General features: G+C 39.4%; 1 protein-coding gene across 1 annotated transcript in view; it reads right to left on the bottom strand.

Moving 5' to 3' along the window:
- The window catches only part of LOC109919500 (kinesin heavy chain), a 165,067-nt gene extending 152,959 nt beyond the window's left edge, over positions 1-12,108 (bottom strand). The window contains exon 1 of the mRNA XM_048598956.1: positions 11,874-12,108. Within this exon, the coding sequence (XP_048454913.1) occupies positions 11,874-12,002 (129 nt within the window). The 5' untranslated portion in view covers positions 12,003-12,108. The remainder of the gene's footprint in view (positions 1-11,873) is intronic.
- Between the last annotated feature and the right edge of the window lie 5,615 nt (positions 12,109-17,723).

The following is a 17,723-nucleotide window of genomic DNA, read 5'->3' as shown; positions in this document are numbered from 1 at the left end:
GATACAAGATGATTATTACCATCATATTTCATTTCCTCTTGTCTAGAGTGACAAAATGCATTATTAAAAGGAGGAAAAATAGAGGAGTTTGATGGAGAGAACAGACAAGGTAAAAGACAGAAGAAAACTGGAGAAAAAAAAAGGTATTATTTTGAATTATCACTGAATTGTGTGTGTCAGTTGTCATTCATTTGGTCATATATTTGCTTCTGACCCACAAAGTTCTTTGATCAAATCCCACTCTCGGGCTTGAGTATAGAAATCAAGTACTAAGAGTGATGTGCTGTGTGTCTGTATGGGACATGTTACACGTTAACATACAGACTGGGTTCTTATTGAGTCAAATATCTAAAAGTTTATTTATATCAGTAAATACTTACTTGGCTATTATATCACAGATTTATACAGTCTGGGTTCTGTGCTTACTGATGTTACTGTACATTACAAGAAAAAAACTGACTACACTGACTCCATTACACAGAGTGACTGAAAGCACGCCAGATACCTTTTATCGGAATGTAACATCCTGCAATGCCATCAGTCTGAAAAATACAGCCTTTCTGGTCTGGAATCTGTGCCTTAATACATCTTCCCTTTTCCATTTAAAAATTAGATTTTTCTCCAATAACTTGTTCAAGGATGCATACAGGTATAATGAGTCACAACATTCAGTTAACTCCTCTGTGCACTTATGACATAATCAGATCTGGTCCTTATACAGTTATCATTGCTTTGTGGTGTAGTTTCAAACTATGGCATGCTATCTGTTGTTACAGATAGATGTGTTTCATTTATCATAGAAATGCAGTTGTTGTCTGGCATCCAACTCATCATCCTCTGTGATCGGTTATTGCTAACACAGTTCAGAAATAGTCTACTTCTGTGAAGGATTTGACCACTTAACATTGCTCATGACAGTGTCAAATGATTGCAGCTGAATGCAGTGACAACATATCTTTCAACTTTCCCATGTGCTCATGCTAAATTCGCGAACTCTGATGCCTTGCCCTGCTACATGTTCCTTAATCATGCTCTTGTCCCATTTCTCCTCCCCTTCTTTTCAACAATGTACAATGTACAATGTACAATGCACAGTGTCTAGGAAGGAATGTTAGTCTGTATCTCAAATATGAGAGCTGTACGTGAAAGTAAACTGTTGCCTAAAGAAGTTGCATGTACATTTAACATGGCCATGTGAAAATGTTGGCAGTCATTTTACATTTAATGATCATGGATTTTACAGTATAAACAGTGCATTCCGTAACTCCATTCAACTGGGGATGGTAAAGAAGAGATTATATGTTGAACATCCCATTTCCAGTACATGCCTTGGAAGCATGTACTAGTGTACTGTGGATCATTGTTGGACTCAATTTGAGGTACACAAACAATACTGAATTCAATATGTCAAAAACCAAGTAGTATCTTTGATTTTTCACACAAAAGGGAACTTTATCAAATAGTCAGTCACCAGAATGTAATTGTGTCCTTGAATATGTAAAGTATCAATTGCAATGTTGCACCACAGCACAGTAGGAGATATTTTCTCAATTTTTGAGGTGATGGAATTGACATGTTTCACATGACTTGATTAGCTATAGAATCATACAGCATGGAAACAGACCCTTCAGTCCAACTTGTCCAAGCTGATCAAGTTTCCCAAAATAAACTACTCCCACTTGCCTGCATTTGGCCCATTTGCCTCTACACCTTTCCTATTCATGGTCCTATCCAAATATCTTTTAAATGTTACTGTACACGCATCAACCACTTTCTCTGCCAGATCATTCCACACACAAACCACCCTGTGTGAAAACGTTGCCCCTCCAGTCCTTTTGAAATTCTTCGCCTCTCAGCTTAAAAATACTTCCCCAGTTTTGAACTCACCCATCCTAGGGAAAAGACCTTTGCTATTCACCTTATCTATGCCCCTTGCAATTTTACAAGATCATCCCTCAACCTCCTACAGTCCAGTGATAAAAGTCCCAGCCTATCCTTATAACTCAAACCCTCCAGTAGTGGCAACATTCTGGTAAATCTTTTCTGAACCCTCTCCAATTTAATAATATCCTTACTTTGCAGGGTGACCAGAACTGTACACAGTACTCAAGTGAACTCACCAATGTCCTGTACAACCTCAACATGATGCCCAACTCCTCTACTCAAATGGTCTAAACAACGAAGGAAAGTGAGCTAAATGCCTCAATTACCCTGTCTACCTGTGATGCAACTTTCATGGAACTACGTACATAAACCCCCAGGTCTCTGTTCGACAACACTACTCAGGACCCTGCCACTAACTTAGGTACAGGAGACAATAATAGACCTAATCAAATTAACTGTATAAGACCTGCCCTTGTCTATTTTACAATATGCAATATCTTGATTTATCCAAATTAAACACCATCTGCCTCTCCTCAGCCCACAGACCCATTCATCGAGATCCCTTTGTAATCTTAGATTAGCTTTTTCACGGTCAACTATACCACCAACTTTGGTGTCATTCATAAACTTACTAACCATACCTCCTAAATTCTTATCCAAATCGTTAATATAAATTACGAACAAAAGTTAATTGATGTCCTTTTATAGATTTGTGTGCAATTGCTTAAGTTATTTGCATCCATGTATGTATATGGCCTAGCAGACCTTGACATAGAACGTGCAGAGTTTGGACTTGTTTGCCTTTGACGATTACATTCTTGGACAATGTAGGTTGGTCTCTGAATGAGCAGAACAAACATATGAACTCAGGGTCCTGATGTATGTGTTGGGCTACCAACTGACGATGGTCTTCTGAAGCAATGTTTGACATAGCTTGCTGGATTTAGTCCTCTTGGTTGTGAATAAAACGTATGGAATCAATGTTAAAGATGATCTTTGCATTCAGATTCAATAATAACCACTTGAAAAAGTCTAAAAAAAGGAAGATCTTTGTTCTTAGCAGGATTAGGAAGTTGGCTCAGACATTAAAGATGGTCATTTGGGAACCTAGTTTGTACTGTACTCTCCAATGCTCTCCTTGAATCTTCACACATTGACATGGTAATCATAGAGGTGCACTTGTGAGAAATTATCAACAGATCATTTCCAAATGGTTTGTGGTCAGTATGAAAACTGACTATGCCCAATAGGTGCATATGAAACTGTTGTATCCCGGAAAACTATATCTTTCAATACTGGAGTAGTTAACTCAAGCTGCTGTAGGAGCTTAGAACTGAAGGCAAAAGGTTTGCTATCCTGCAATAAACATGTCCTGAGGTCTTTCCAAATACATCTACTTCCAATGTGGTGAGTTTAGAAAGGATCATAAAACTGAAGAACATTTACTGGATGATAGAACATTTGACAGATTGAAGAATATGCTCGTAATCTTCCTGCCACATGTATGGTGTGTCTTTGTGGGGAAGATGTTGGAAGTGAGATACTTAGTCTCAAAATTCAGACAAAACAGGGATAACAATTTTTAAAAACTGAGAAGTTTTTGTAAGTCAGCTCTGTCTTAGGGTGAAAAGATCTTCAATTTTAGTACAGTCAGATCTAATACCAGCAAATTGATCCAAAGAAATTGATTTGGCTGATATTGATTTGACACTTAAGTGTTGAAAGTAAGAAAGTTTTTTTGCCACCATCATGAGCTGATGAAAGTTTGAGTCATGCTCATGTCTAGTTCTTGTGAGGAGTGTCATCACATCAATGATACAGAGAAAACCTGACAGATTCTTGATGATTCTTTGTTGTCAGAATTTGCTAACAAATAATCCAAATGGTAATCTGAAGAAACAGAGTCTACTGAAAATGGTCTAAAAATGTATGAGTTCCACAAGAAGATGCATGGCCAACACCTAATCTTAGCCCTGATGTTAGAAAAACGCTTGGTAGCTGAGAATTTGGGATTAAGCTCTTCCTGGATAGGAAGTTTGTCTGGACATCTTTATTTAACTTTCCAACTAATATTGTTTGTGCAATGGAGTCAAATTCCCGTTTCAGCTGGTCTTGAATGCGAATGCTGCATTTACAGGAGGGTCAACACTGTGTTGGACATCATCTTTCAGGTATAGCATTATGGTACCATTCAAGTTGCCAATAGCTTCAAGCCAATCTGATTAAAAGGTTAGTCAGGGCCATGGATAGGCTCAATGTTGTAGTCTGGTACCTTTGGTGTTGCAACTGAAGGATTTGCCACTTCACAGACAGTGATAATATATAGATCCGTGCGAACTGGTAAACCAAATGTTAGAAGGTCCGTCTGCTTCAACAATGCAAAAATTCCAAAATTGGCGTTTAAGAAGAATGATGTCAATGCATGGGAAGTTAGACCTGATGTAAGCAAGTAGTTTATAGTGTGTGGACTGTACACCATTGTGCTGACTTCTTGAATAAATTGAATAACATGCATAGAGGGATGATATTTGTACTAGCACCAATGTTGATTCCGAAGCACAGAAAATGCTGTTCATTTCTTTTGGTGTAAATCACTCGATTGGAGGTAAAGTCTTCAGCTTTTCTAATGCTATTGGCAGACTGGAGTCTGTAAACTGCAATGTTACGGCTATCTGCTGGACTTTGTTGACATCTTTGTAAGCTTCTTCGGCATTGTACCTTGGTTGGCTCTTCACCTGCTGATGTGGGGCATTGTGTTCTACTGTAGGTTACACTGTGGATTACACAATTTAGCCCACTGTTCTCTTGCGGAACACAGCTCGCATGTGTCACAAAATGCTGAACACTGTCTTGATGGGCGAGACAAGCCATACCTCACAAGATGATTTAAATATTCCAAAGAACTTGTTGAGAGCTGCAATAGTTGTTCCAGAGTCAAGCACTTGCAGATGGTGCTGGCCTGCTACAACAGCTCTAAATTTGCATTCTTCTAGTACAGCATTAATGGTATTTCAGCTCATCTAGAAATTGTTTTGATGAAGGATTTGAAGAGTGTACTGGCAATGAACAGCTTCATTAGTCTTTCCGCTAAGTTAGTTGCAATGAGATTGCATTCTGTACATTTGTATTAAACACCTGCCTACTAAATTGGCAATCATGTCATATGACATGAAGTCAAGCCCTTTTTTGGCTCTTTAAAAAAATTACAAGCAAGAATCTGTATTACCATTTATTGTAATACTTTTTTCCTTTTTTTATAAAAAGGATGTCGCTTCGGTCTTCTTTTCTGATGTGGCGGCCTTAAGAGTTGCTTCCCCTTTAAAAGTTGCAAGTTTGTGCCTACAGATATAATCTGCATATAAAATGAAGCAGAGATCACACAACTATTTTTAAAACAAAAATTTGCACTGGCCTAAAAACAAAATGGTGGAATCAACGAATATCCAGATATAGGTAAGGCTTCTTTAGTAGAGAAAACAACTTTTCTTCAGTGGTTTTAAGTTATATTTGCTAAAGAATTGCTCTCTTAGCTTAGGACTCTTCCTTCAGCACTTTTCTTAAAAATAGTTTGTCCGGCACCTCTTTTTAAAAAAAAAAAAGACACAATCAGGGCTATCTTGGACCTCTTATGGGCTACCACTTTTCTTAGAAGGAAAGAAAGGTATACATAGCATGTTTCAGTATAGGTTTGTGGCCTTTAGGCTTGGTTGTAGCACTTCAGCCTTAATTATAGTTGTAGTTGTAGCTTCAGCTCTGAACAAGTGGACAAGTCATGGATGACTGTTTGGAAAAAGACTTTTCACAACTGCCACTTTTTAAGACTTTAGCATCCACATACTTCCACTAACGAGCTTTCACAGCCAGTTTCAGTGTCCGCAAACTGCCTCTGTGTTACAATACAAGATTTTCTCTGTTCGCCAAGTATCACGTGGCAAGAAGATCTTGTTGAGTCAGACATCTCAAAATCTATTTAACAGATTAGCTATTTATCTGGCTACAATACTTCAGACTTACACACAAGCTGGGTTCTGTGCTTTCTAGTTATATTGTACATTACAGACACAGCTAACTATATGATTCAATTACCCATGCCCGGTGGTTATGTAGGAAAGTCCCATGTTGGGATGTCATAGAAATGTGTTAAAGATACAGGCCTGTCTGATCTAGAATAAATGTCATAATACAACACACAGAAAGAGGCTAAATAGCAAAGTGTTGGAGGTATTGTTTTGCAGAAGAGATATTTGTGAGCGTAAAAGATCCTAAAGCATTATTTCGAAGAAAGCAGGGGAGTTACTTCTGCTTTATTCACAATTCAAAATGCTCTGATGCAAGTAAAAAATGAATTACAGTCACTGAAATTACCAGGTTCTAAAAATATTTAAATCTAACATGTTCAAATGAGGAGTCCAGACATTGGCATTAAAACCAAAAATTATTTTGCCCATTTGACCCTCAAAAGAGTTACTCAATAAAACTTACTTCACACACCCAGTAAAGTCAGGCAGTGGTTCAAGAAGGCAATTCACTATCACTCTCTCAAAGAGAACTACGGATAGGCAATAAACGCTGGCCCTGCCTGTGATGCTAGTATCTCATGAATGAATAAAAAAGAAAGTCCTGAAATCTTAAGTTCAAATTTTAGCAAGACATCAGTTTTTTTCAGGTTTACTAGAGTACAAAATAAATTAAAGGGAAAAGGTATTTTATCTAATTACCTATCATCTATCATCCAAGAATGAAGGAGATAAATTTACTCTTGTCACAGAAGACTTCTTCTCTATTCAAAGTATTTTCACATTAGCTGTAAATCTGGCAGTGGTTACTGAATATAAATAGTTGCATTTCTCCGTACTACTTAAAAAAAAACACAAGTCAGTTTACAGTTCTTTTTCCTAATGCCTCAGCGACTAGCAATTAATGCACTTAATCCAATAACAGAATAGTTTCCAAATCCACATTTACCTAACATTAGGATCATGCCCCATTTTTGCTAGGAATAATGTACTCTTGTATACTCTGGCGATCATTGAAGAGTTGTAAGATACAAATCACTGAATCATTTTATTATTATTTTTCTGGAGGATAATGTAGCCCTAAGAAGAATTTGCCAAGAAACAAACTGTCAACTACACCACAAATTCCATTCTAGAACACGGCGGCTATTTAAGCAGAGTTGGAGGAAGATTTTGTTATATTGGTTTTCTGCTCTGATAGCAGCGGTAAAATCAAATGTTTTTGATCGCTTGGACTGAAGACTAAACTATATCAGCAGCCTTGCAACAGAAAAGCAGTGTGCAATCTCATACCCTTTTCAATGACTCCACAATTCAGTACCATACAATCTCCTGTCTCTATAGCAACAGCACCATACTGCTGAAAGCATGCTGTGAAGTTTTACTCTTTACATTCAATCTTTTTGGCACAAACTAGAAATGCTGCAATTTTTACATTTTTCACCTGTTTAGTCCTTTTCAGATATGTAGAAACAAATGACTGCTTCAGAATTGTTAATGGTGAGAGGCATTGAAATTTCACTTTTTTTGCAACCACACAGATGGATTTTTGTCTGTGGAATTAAATGTTGGTTTAAGGCAACATGTCCTTCTCAGTTATGTACACAGAACAGAAAGAAAAGGAACCATCCCCCAATTTACAAGTATAATTTAGAGAGATAGCATCAGCCTAGTATCAGAAATAGAACACCTTCAACTTGCTATGCATCCTAACTTTTCATGTTAAAAAAGACATGCAAATCAGTTCTCAAAAAAGGGAGAAATTCTCAAATGGTCTTAACATTTATTTTGCAAACCTGTAGGAGTTCATCTTTTGCTCTTCAAATTTGTCTTTATAATTTATCTCCAATAGAATTCAAAATACTCTCATCATTATAATATATTCTTGCTTGCCTAAGTTAAACTTCCTTTTCTCTTTTAATCCTTCAGCGAATTTGTTTTTTGGAAAATCCATCCTCTTCCCATAACTATCATTAGAAGCATTATGGGAAACAGTTCTTGAAGTATCCATGAATAATCTGTACAGTAAAGCTGCCACGATCAAATGGTAGTAAATGAGGAACTAATGTATATACCAGATTGTCCAAAGCAATTTTCCCAGCAGATTAAGGAACAATTTTAATTAGAGGAAATTGTTCCAAAGCCAATCATTACTGACAACTGGCATTAACACAGGTGTCTGAGCTTTTGTATGAATATTTCATATAGGTATGTATTGTAGGACTTTGAACTTTGCAGCTTAACTCTATGGCATAAAAAACTGCAGACTTCTCAAATTTCTGGTTTCAGCAGAACTTTGTTATCAGATTAGCATTTATTCACCAATAATGTAACTCATTCAAACTTTTGAGCTTAAAAAGATAAATCACAACTAATGAACTGAGTACATTTGATAAAAATCCTGTACAGACTACAGTAAAAGTACAGTGTCTAGAATATTTAGTGAAAAAGTAGGGGTTTGACTCCTTTACGCAAAATATCTTGAAGAGGTTAAAATTCACCCTCTCCCATCACCTCATTCGTCAGGGAGTTGCTATATAGGAACCAGCTTGTACCTGCCAACCTTGCCCCAAAAGTAACACAAAAGGAGCCAAAAGTACATGTGTAGGCACAAGCAGATGGATGATCACCATCAATATTGCACAATTCAATGATTGCATTAGGTAGATTTGCAACAGGGCAAATTTGACTTTAATGGCAAGTTGGTGGTTAAGTACAAGCAACTTAGATTTTTTGGCTAAATGCCAGGTGTGAAATTTTACACAAAATCAACCAAGTATGTATGGTACACACAAGACTTTTTTTTTCAGAAAAGCCTTTCAACTTATAAAGGTAGAGCCCAATCATGAATAATGAGCGTTTACCTACTCCAAAATTTCTCTATCTGACTTACCTTCATTGTTCTACATTTCAACCACTGAGATACCATTTTGCCTCTTTAAAAAAATGCAGGAATTTCATGAAGTATTGCCTTCACTCATTTCAGTTTGCTATCTTGGTTTCTTTCCAGGGTATCCATCCCTTAAATTCTTCTTTATTTTTTGACCATGAGTCATTCTTTTTTCCAGCCTACTGACAGTATGTTAAATTGTTCCAATGCTAGGATGAGCTCCATTCTAAGCTCTCCCATTACTTCATCGTACTGCTTCCCCCACCCTCCATTCTATTCTGCGTGTGAGATTTCCTTCTTAGTTGCTCTCCATGATTAATTCCAGCTTTAACAGTAGTCATTTAATTTATGCCACAGCTGGTACATTCAGACACCTCTTTCATAACGCTATGTTTGTAATTTGCACATTTCACAGTTAGGGTTTAGATTACATTTTCTTTCATCTTCCATAAATCATATTTTAAGAAGTACAAAATTCCCTTATGCCACAAATCAAGTCCCAAATCAGTAGAACAGGAACTTCAGAGCTTAACAAGTCAGAAGTTCCAATGGTTCAGTAATTATAGACTGCTTCTGAAAACTTGGTAAATCTGTGTTCTGTATTATTACTTATTATTAAAGCTATCTGACCAGGAGCTCAGTTGGGCAGCAGTAAATTCCCGACAGCATGATTCATAGCTTATAGTCAAGACCAAAACTTAAAACTGCCAGATTCGCACCTATTGAATCAAGGTGAAAAAATCCAATTAGAAGTGTGGTCCCTAGCATCCAAGTGATACTGAAATTGGTCGTACTAGCTAAGCATCTGCCAATGTCGCTTCCTGCCTATTCCCTGGGATCTCTTTAAAGTTTAAAATTTGAAAAGATGGTGCAGTACTAATTGCAACAATACTCCAGGAAGTGTAAACCAAAGAGGTGTGAAGTCACTTTCACAGGATGGACAAAAAGTCAGCTTGTGTTGTGAATACATATTTGTTGCATTACCACAGACTAACAAGATAATTAGCATTTTATAATTGCAGAACTATTTATTCATTCACTTCAATTCAAACAATCCTGCAGCCTCACTTGTTTTTCAAATGGATCTGTGTTGTTAGTCCACATGTAAGGTCATACATGACAGGGAAAAGGTTTATTTTCAGTTTTCCCTTTGGCTTTTCTTTTATTGTAAAATCACTATACCCTTATTTCCTTGCTGGTTTGAATAAATTAAAAGGAAAGTCTGCCAAAACACAAATGGCCTCACAGGCAGTCATCGAGCCCAATGGATCAGTTTTCTTTGATCAAATCAGCCCTTAATCCCATCCAAAGGGATATTCAGGATTGGTCCCCAAACTGAGATGATATATTTAGATCAGGAAGATTGAACAGCCTGGGCCAATCTCTCTGGAAAAGTAAAGGCTGAAGGCTGATTGGTCTTTGAAATCAAGAAGTGTTTTTGATAAGGTAGGCAGAGATATTTCCACTTGTGGGGGCAATCAATACTAGGGGCATAAATATAATTTAGACTGCAAAAAATCCATTAAGAATCCAAGCAAGACATATTTGCCCAAAACGTAGTGAAAATAAATTGGAATGCAGTGCGTTGAGGCATGGTGAATTGGCTAAGAATATTAAAAGGAAGAAAATAAATAATATTAATAGGATTCAATTAAGAATATAGCAAGGAGGCCATAAACACCAGCACAGACAAGTTGGACTGAATGGATTGCTACATACAATTGACATCACAGAAACAGGCTAAACAAAATATATTAATAGCATACTGTATATGAAAGCCTTTGGAAGATAGCATATATTACGTGCAGGTTACTGGTTGGATGATCGGTCAGTGCTAAATTGGTTGGTCTCAGGTAACATAGCAATTTGCATTGCTTCATTGCCTTCAAGTGTCTAACTAACACTTGCTGGGAATGGGAGGAAATCAGCCTCATTCCTCGATCCTAATCACCATGCAGTGCTGCTGATTGGAAAGTGAATCTGTCATGCGTGATCAGAATAGACTTGACTGTAACATCCATCGACAAACAGGCTGACAGTGGGTGATGGGCAGAGAAGGACAGACGTCTGCAACAGCTAGAGCCCAGCAAGGACCACTGGTTCCTTTGAGAGAGGCAGGGCAAAGCACTGGAAGGGGTGTGGTGGGGGAGGAAGTTTCAATCGAAATGAAAATTAATTCAGCAACCAGCGAGTGAAAGTAATGCAGAAAGGGTGGCCTTGCAAATGAGCTGTGTGGTTGACTGCTTCAGCAAGCAGAACTGCGCATGTTCATTGTGCTCAGATGACATCATGTTCATCAATTTCAGGCTGCACTAGAGCAGGAGAAACAGAGAAAGAGAGCCATAAACAATTTGGGTGGATTGCACTTTGTTCTTATAAAATGTGGGAGTTATTAAATACTTGATCCAGTTACCACCAGACTCGGGGGTAGCTAAACCCGAATCACTAATTCCCCATCCTTGCACTGGAGGATGGCAGCTCTTCTGACTTTTCCCCACCCTGTCCGCCCCAACAATATCATGTGAAGAGTGGCGAGAGAAAAACATGACGTTGCCCAAATTGACTAAAGTATATTGGGATTACCTTCCTCGCACCCCGCCTTGCATGACCCACCTTGTTTTCTGAAATGGTTAGGCTCCCAGTCGGGAGACCCTGAATCCAAAGCATAAAATTTCCGCTTAAAAATACCAACATTTATTGTTAATTGCCTGGAAGTGATCAGTCGCAATATTTCCGAAAACGTAGGCTGGCTAAATAGAACTTGGAGCCGGATCATCCATAAAATACAATGCAGCATCATGCTTTTAGAATGGTTAGTGATGCACGGTAAGGCAATCGTTCAAATCTCAGCAATAAATGACACTGGGGTTTCATAACGCCCTAGACACACCGATTGTGCTCTGACAGCAGAAATGAAAAACTGAATGACAGCGATTGTACTGCCAACAAAGGGGCCATAATCCATTTAATCCTACACGGGAGAACTTCTTAATTTCAGCAAAACCCCACCACCCTCCAAAAAGAGAGTAACTTTCACGGGATTTTTTCCCCCCAAAATGGGCGATTTTAAGAATAAAACCTACCCCTAAAAGACTAACGCTGTCGTCGCCTTTGAATTTCGGAATGAACTGGTCTCCTCTTAGCACTTCGGCTGAGTTCAGTGGCCTGAATCGACACATTACTTTAATGCTGCATTCGGCTGTGTCCGCCATCTCTCGCCTTTCGACAGTAACACTGGATCACAACCAAACCCCCGAGGAGGCAAAGGAAAAAAATATATATATCCAACGCAGGCAATGCAGGAGCTCCCCTTCCCCTCTAGCTGAACATGGCAGCAGTCACTGATGATGCGGCGACTTCTGCATGGGGGCTGCAAAATGTGCTAGCTATAAAACATAACATTTAAAAGGAAAAATAAACCGGAATCGGCGGGTTATTAATACGCTATTTCAGTGAAATAAGAAAGAAAGCAGCACTTCGCAATCGATGCATTAACTTCTCAAGGTCATTCTTTGCCTCTGCAGGATGGACAGCGCTCCTTGTTGGTTCAGCATCTTCGGCTTCTCCCTACCATCTCGCATCAGCACCAGAGACCTTCTCCTCGGCTCCAGCTCTTCTACTGTTCGCAGGGTTTTCTGACATCACATCATTACCTCACCACCAACTCTATCTCTCCTCTCGCGATACTGAAGGTCTTTGGGAAATGGAGTTCCAGCCAATGGATCTGCCTACACAAGACTCCACATTTCCCGATGTCAGGGATCATAGATGTAGCCGCCTTAGGTGAATGCCCCCACCTCCCTCCATGCCTGTGTGTAAAGGCAGAGTACGGGGCTAGGGGAGAGAGAACGAAAGTGTACCTTCTTCCCCAGTCTGCTGATTGCAGGCTTGCCTACTGGCCTGAGACAATATGGGGTTTTCTTTCATGCGTCTTGTGACTAATTCAGTATCTCCCACATAACAGGTTAGGGAATTAGCGACGGTCATTGGAAAGTTGATACGCAGCTAGAAGACTATAGTCTGTCGCAATTCATTGTGTTCACATTTTTTCAAGAATTTTAAATCTCAGATCAAAATTGAACAGTGCTGAAGACCTTCATGGCTCCGTCTATCGAATGACTGTTCATTTCTATCGCATGACTGTTCATTTGCAGTTAGTGTGTTGTGCTTTTGGTTCCCTCAAGTTAGAAATAATCACATTTTAGAGTCAAAAAGATGGAGCTTCATCCAGGTTATTTCTTATTGCTGTCAGTTGGCTCGTACACGGATGCATTCAGTGGAATCTTATAGGGATCTGAGCAACATGAACAACATTTGAGGCAGATTTGGAGAAGTTCAGTGAGGCCGATATCAATATCAAGAGCAGCCCACTGCATCCTGTATACATTTGCTGAGCAGTAAAGCCAGTTTCTTGCTGGACAGCAGTGAGTTGCCAATTAAAGGGGATTAAAGCTTGTTAAATGCTTTATTATAACAACAGCTCACCTTATTAGGACCAAACAGCATCTGAGAGCATCATCCATGGCCATCAGCCACACACACTCCTCAACAATGGACATTGGTGTCTGACACATGCCAATCCCTCATGACGATCATGGCACCTCTCTGACGCCTTTGCAGCCATTTGGAAAGCACAGACTTGCACGACACACCGGCAACAAGCATTGAAAAGCTGCACAGGGACAGGCACCCAGCTCACGGACTGAATCAAGTCACACCTCAGAACTGCTAGCTTGCTCTTACGGCACTCGCTCCCTTAGCCCTCACCTGAATGTTTGCCTCTTGTCATTGAGTCATAGAGCCATACCGCACGGAAACAGATATTGCGGTCCAATCAGTCCATGCCGAACACAATCCAAACTAAACTAGTCCCACCTGCCTGCTCCTGACTCATATCCCTCTAAACCTTTCCTATTCAATGTATCTATCCAAATGTCTTTTAAACGTTGTATCTGCATCCACCACTTTCTCAGGACGTTCATTCCACATGCGAACCACCTTCTGTGTAAAACATTTGCTGCTTACGTCCATTGTAAATCTCTCTCATCTCGCCTTAAACATGTGCCCCTAGTCTTGAAATTCCTTATCTTGGGGAAAAGATAACAACCATCACCTCTATCTATACCTTGCATTATTTTATAAACTTCAATCAAGTCACCTCTCAACCTCCTATACTCCAGTGAAAAACATCCCAGTATATCCAGTCTTTCCTTATAACACAAATGTTCCATACCTGGCAACATTCTGGTAAATCTCTTCTGAACCCTCTCTAGCTTGATAATATCCTCCCTATAACTGGGCAACCAGAACTGGACAAAGTATTCCAAAAGATGCTTCACCAATTCCCTGTACAATCTCAACATAATGTCCCAACTCCTATACTCAAACGACTGAGCAATGAAGGCAAGTGTGCCAAATGCTTTTTTAACCATCCTGTCTATATGTGATGCAAACTTTAAAGAATTATGAACCTGCATACCTAGATCCCTCTGTTCTATAACACTATACAAGGCCCTACCAATAATTGTATACCTTTGTTTGTTGTACCAAAATGTAATACCTTGCATTTATCCAGATTGAACTCCATGTGCCATTTTTCAGCCCATTGACCTATTTGATCAAGATCTCTTTGTAATCTTAGAATACCTTCTTCACTATCTACAATGCCACCAATTTTGGTGTCATCCGCAAACCTACTAACCATGCCTTCTATATTCTCATCCAAATCATTTAAATAAATGACAAACAAAAGAGGACCCAGAACTGATCACTGTGGAACACCACTCATTAGTTTATTGGCATTGAAGCCAGAGCCAAAAATCATACCTGCTGCCATTGTGGGTCCAAACATCTGCAGGTGTGGGAAGCCATCCTCTCTCAGCGGTCCCATTAGTTGATACCTGCTTTGAACTTCTGTGTGACTGGACCATTTCAGGGAGCGATGGGTGACCTGTGTGGGATCTCTTGGTTGTGCATCCACAAATGCATCACGACAGAGACCAATACTATCTGTGCAAGATCACAGCAGTTCATTTGATTTTCCCATGATGATATCAGTGCTGCAGTTCAGGCAGTAGGATTCAGTTGTAATGGCACACTCATGTGGTGCTGACAGACCCATATCACAATGCTGCAGAATTCATCAACAGCAAGGGGTTCCACTCAATTAATGTGCAAGTGATCTATGATCACCATTGCCCCTTCCTCAAGGTAGATGCCCACTACCCTCACTGTTGTCACGACTCCTATACCTGAAGCTCTCTCATTGTCCCTGTGTGTTTGAGGGTCCAGGTGCATTACAAGAGTGCTTACGGCGGGGTGAGTGTTACCCACTGCAAAAATGGATGATAACCCTATTCCACGACCCCCTGCTGATGTGGACCGCTGATACTCTAACTGCAAATGCTTCAAACAGGGCCTTGGTGGAACAGGCCATAGGACTGTTAAGTCCACTTCTTGGACAAGTCTGGGGGGGGATTGCACTCCATTCTAGCCCAGACAGAGTGTGCCACATAATCCTGTCTTGCTGTGTTCTACCTAATGAAGCAGGCAATGAGGTGAAGTGTTGGATCCTGAGAAACTGGTGGAATGGGAGCCATCTTCAGAAGAGGAGGATAAGGACATTGGGGAGGAGGAGGCTCTCCTTGTCTATGACACAGCTAAGGTGCATCATTGCTCCAGGTCTGACAAGACCTGATTGACAGCTGTTTCCAGGAAATGAGATCTACGGGCAGCAGACCATCATGGACTTAGACGAGTCATTAGTCATGATGCCATTAAGTGTCTGTTTCCATGCTGTATGACTCTATGACTTCAAAATCATGAAATATGTTCTTGGACATCAACCTGAGAGAGCAATGTACCTTGATTTGACATCTCATCCAAAACACAGCGTGACCAACAGTGCAGCATTTCCTTAGTACCACAGTGGAGTGCCAGTAATGTCCTTTCTAAGCCGCAGACCATTGAAGTACCCTGATGGTACCTACGCAAGTTCATCCCCATTAAGAAACCACTGAATAAAAATAGAGGGGGCATTGAGTGGCAGTTGTGATTTTTGAATTCAAGTCCTTTAGCAGCTATTCCGACAGCTTTGTGATTCAAAGACAAGGCAATACCGACAGAGCAGGGCTGATACAGTGGGATTGGTCAGTTCAGTTGACTAAGGTATAATGCAGAATGAAACTAATAGCCATTTTTCAATTCCTGTGCCAGCTGTGGTAGTTTAAGGAAAGCTGCTTAAATGCCTTTCTCTGTGCTTCGTGGGAAGAAGTGTCCCTCAAGTTACATGACCACATCTCTCTGACACAGATGGCAATGATACCTCATGGACAGAGTTCCTATGTGCTTCCAGGACTTGGACCAATAAGCACCTCAAAACACTGGAGAGGTCCAAACAATGAAGCCTTTCACAGGATGTTCCAAACTCAGTGACAAGAAAGACGATCCAACATTGATGTCTCTTCCAAGCCAATTTGGACAGCATCGAGGCACTAATGACTCAAAACCAGTTTCAGTGGGCAGGCCATGCAGTTTGAATGGCTGACAGCAAACTCCTGAAGCAATGCTTTACTTAGAGCTTGGTTGTGATAGAAGGCCGCCAGGGTTACCAAATCAAGTATCCTTACTAATAGATCTGGAGACTTTGTTGAGGACATGCACAGGTAATCAGAAATCAAAAACTATTGGCAAAATATACAAACAGACCTTGGAGTCTAAAGCAGTGAAACTTTGAATGTCAATTGTCCACATAACAATTACAGATAATCCTGTTCACAGTTGGAGCTTGAGCTGTGGGTTGCAATCTCTATTTTTGTGGCTTCTATGAGACCAGCTGTTAAACTTCACACAGATCCACTGAGTTTAACAGAGGGTGGTGTGAAGATAGCCTCATTAGGAAAAATACAATGTAACATTACAGAAAGATTGATGGAAGAGACAAGCAGGGATGTATATACATAATTCAGTAATGGTAATGACAAAGGCCAATAGCACTTTTGAGTTTATAAACCGAGAAATGTAATTCAGAAACAAAGCAGTTATATTCATTTTCTATCAGGCACTGATTACGCCACAGTTACATCCACAGGCAACTAACAGTTGAATTGCTCTAGTTAAGAGTGAGCAAAGACATGATAGGCTTCCTTCTGAGCTTGAAACTGCTGGAGTTATTGCTAATAAACAGCTCATGATTGCCACTTCCTGCAGTTACAAATTGCACAGATGCATGGGATGCCCAATGCACGTCCTGACACGTTTGATAAATAAAGATGACATATTTTATATTTCAAGCTAAACAATTAAGAATTATTTATTGCAAGATAAAGCTATGCAAATGTAAAACAAGTCAGCAGATCGAAATGTAATATTTTATTTGCGTAGATATTGAAAACTATTTTCTGAAACCCATATTGTATTTCTTATTTCCTTTAATGAAAGCTTAACCTAACATAAAATGGACATTTCAGTTCAATAGAGTCAGCTTTTCAATCTTATTATAAAGTCTCTTAGAAGAAATATTAAGCTGAGACCCTATCTTTCCTCTTAGAGAGACATAAAAACAGATGAGTTAGCCCTAGTGTCCAGCCAATATTTATTCCTCAACCATCACAATAGAATCCGATCACTATTTCTTTGCTGCTAGCAGTAGCGTTTATGTGTAAATTGGCTGTTTTTAATTAGCATAGCAGCAAATCGTTGGCTAAAAAGACATCCTGAGATGATGAAGGGGCTATATAAATGTAAGTTATTATTCCAGCTCACTTAATTAATCTATTGTCAAAAGCTACTTCCTATTCTTGTAGATTGTATCATCTCAAAAATTAAGTAAATGTTTTTAGAGAAAACAATTTATTTTGTCAATAGGAATATTCCTTTTACTATTCTCACTGACAAATGGAATGTAATTGAAATCTCCCTTGCAATGCCGAATG

This window comes from Rhincodon typus, chromosome 7, assembly GCF_021869965.1.
Source record: "Rhincodon typus isolate 14 chromosome 7, sRhiTyp1.1, whole genome shotgun sequence".
Lineage (NCBI taxonomy): Eukaryota > Metazoa > Chordata > Chondrichthyes > Orectolobiformes > Rhincodontidae > Rhincodon > Rhincodon typus.
Note: the sequence above shows the minus strand (reverse complement) of the source record. Positions and strands in the feature narration are given on the sequence as shown.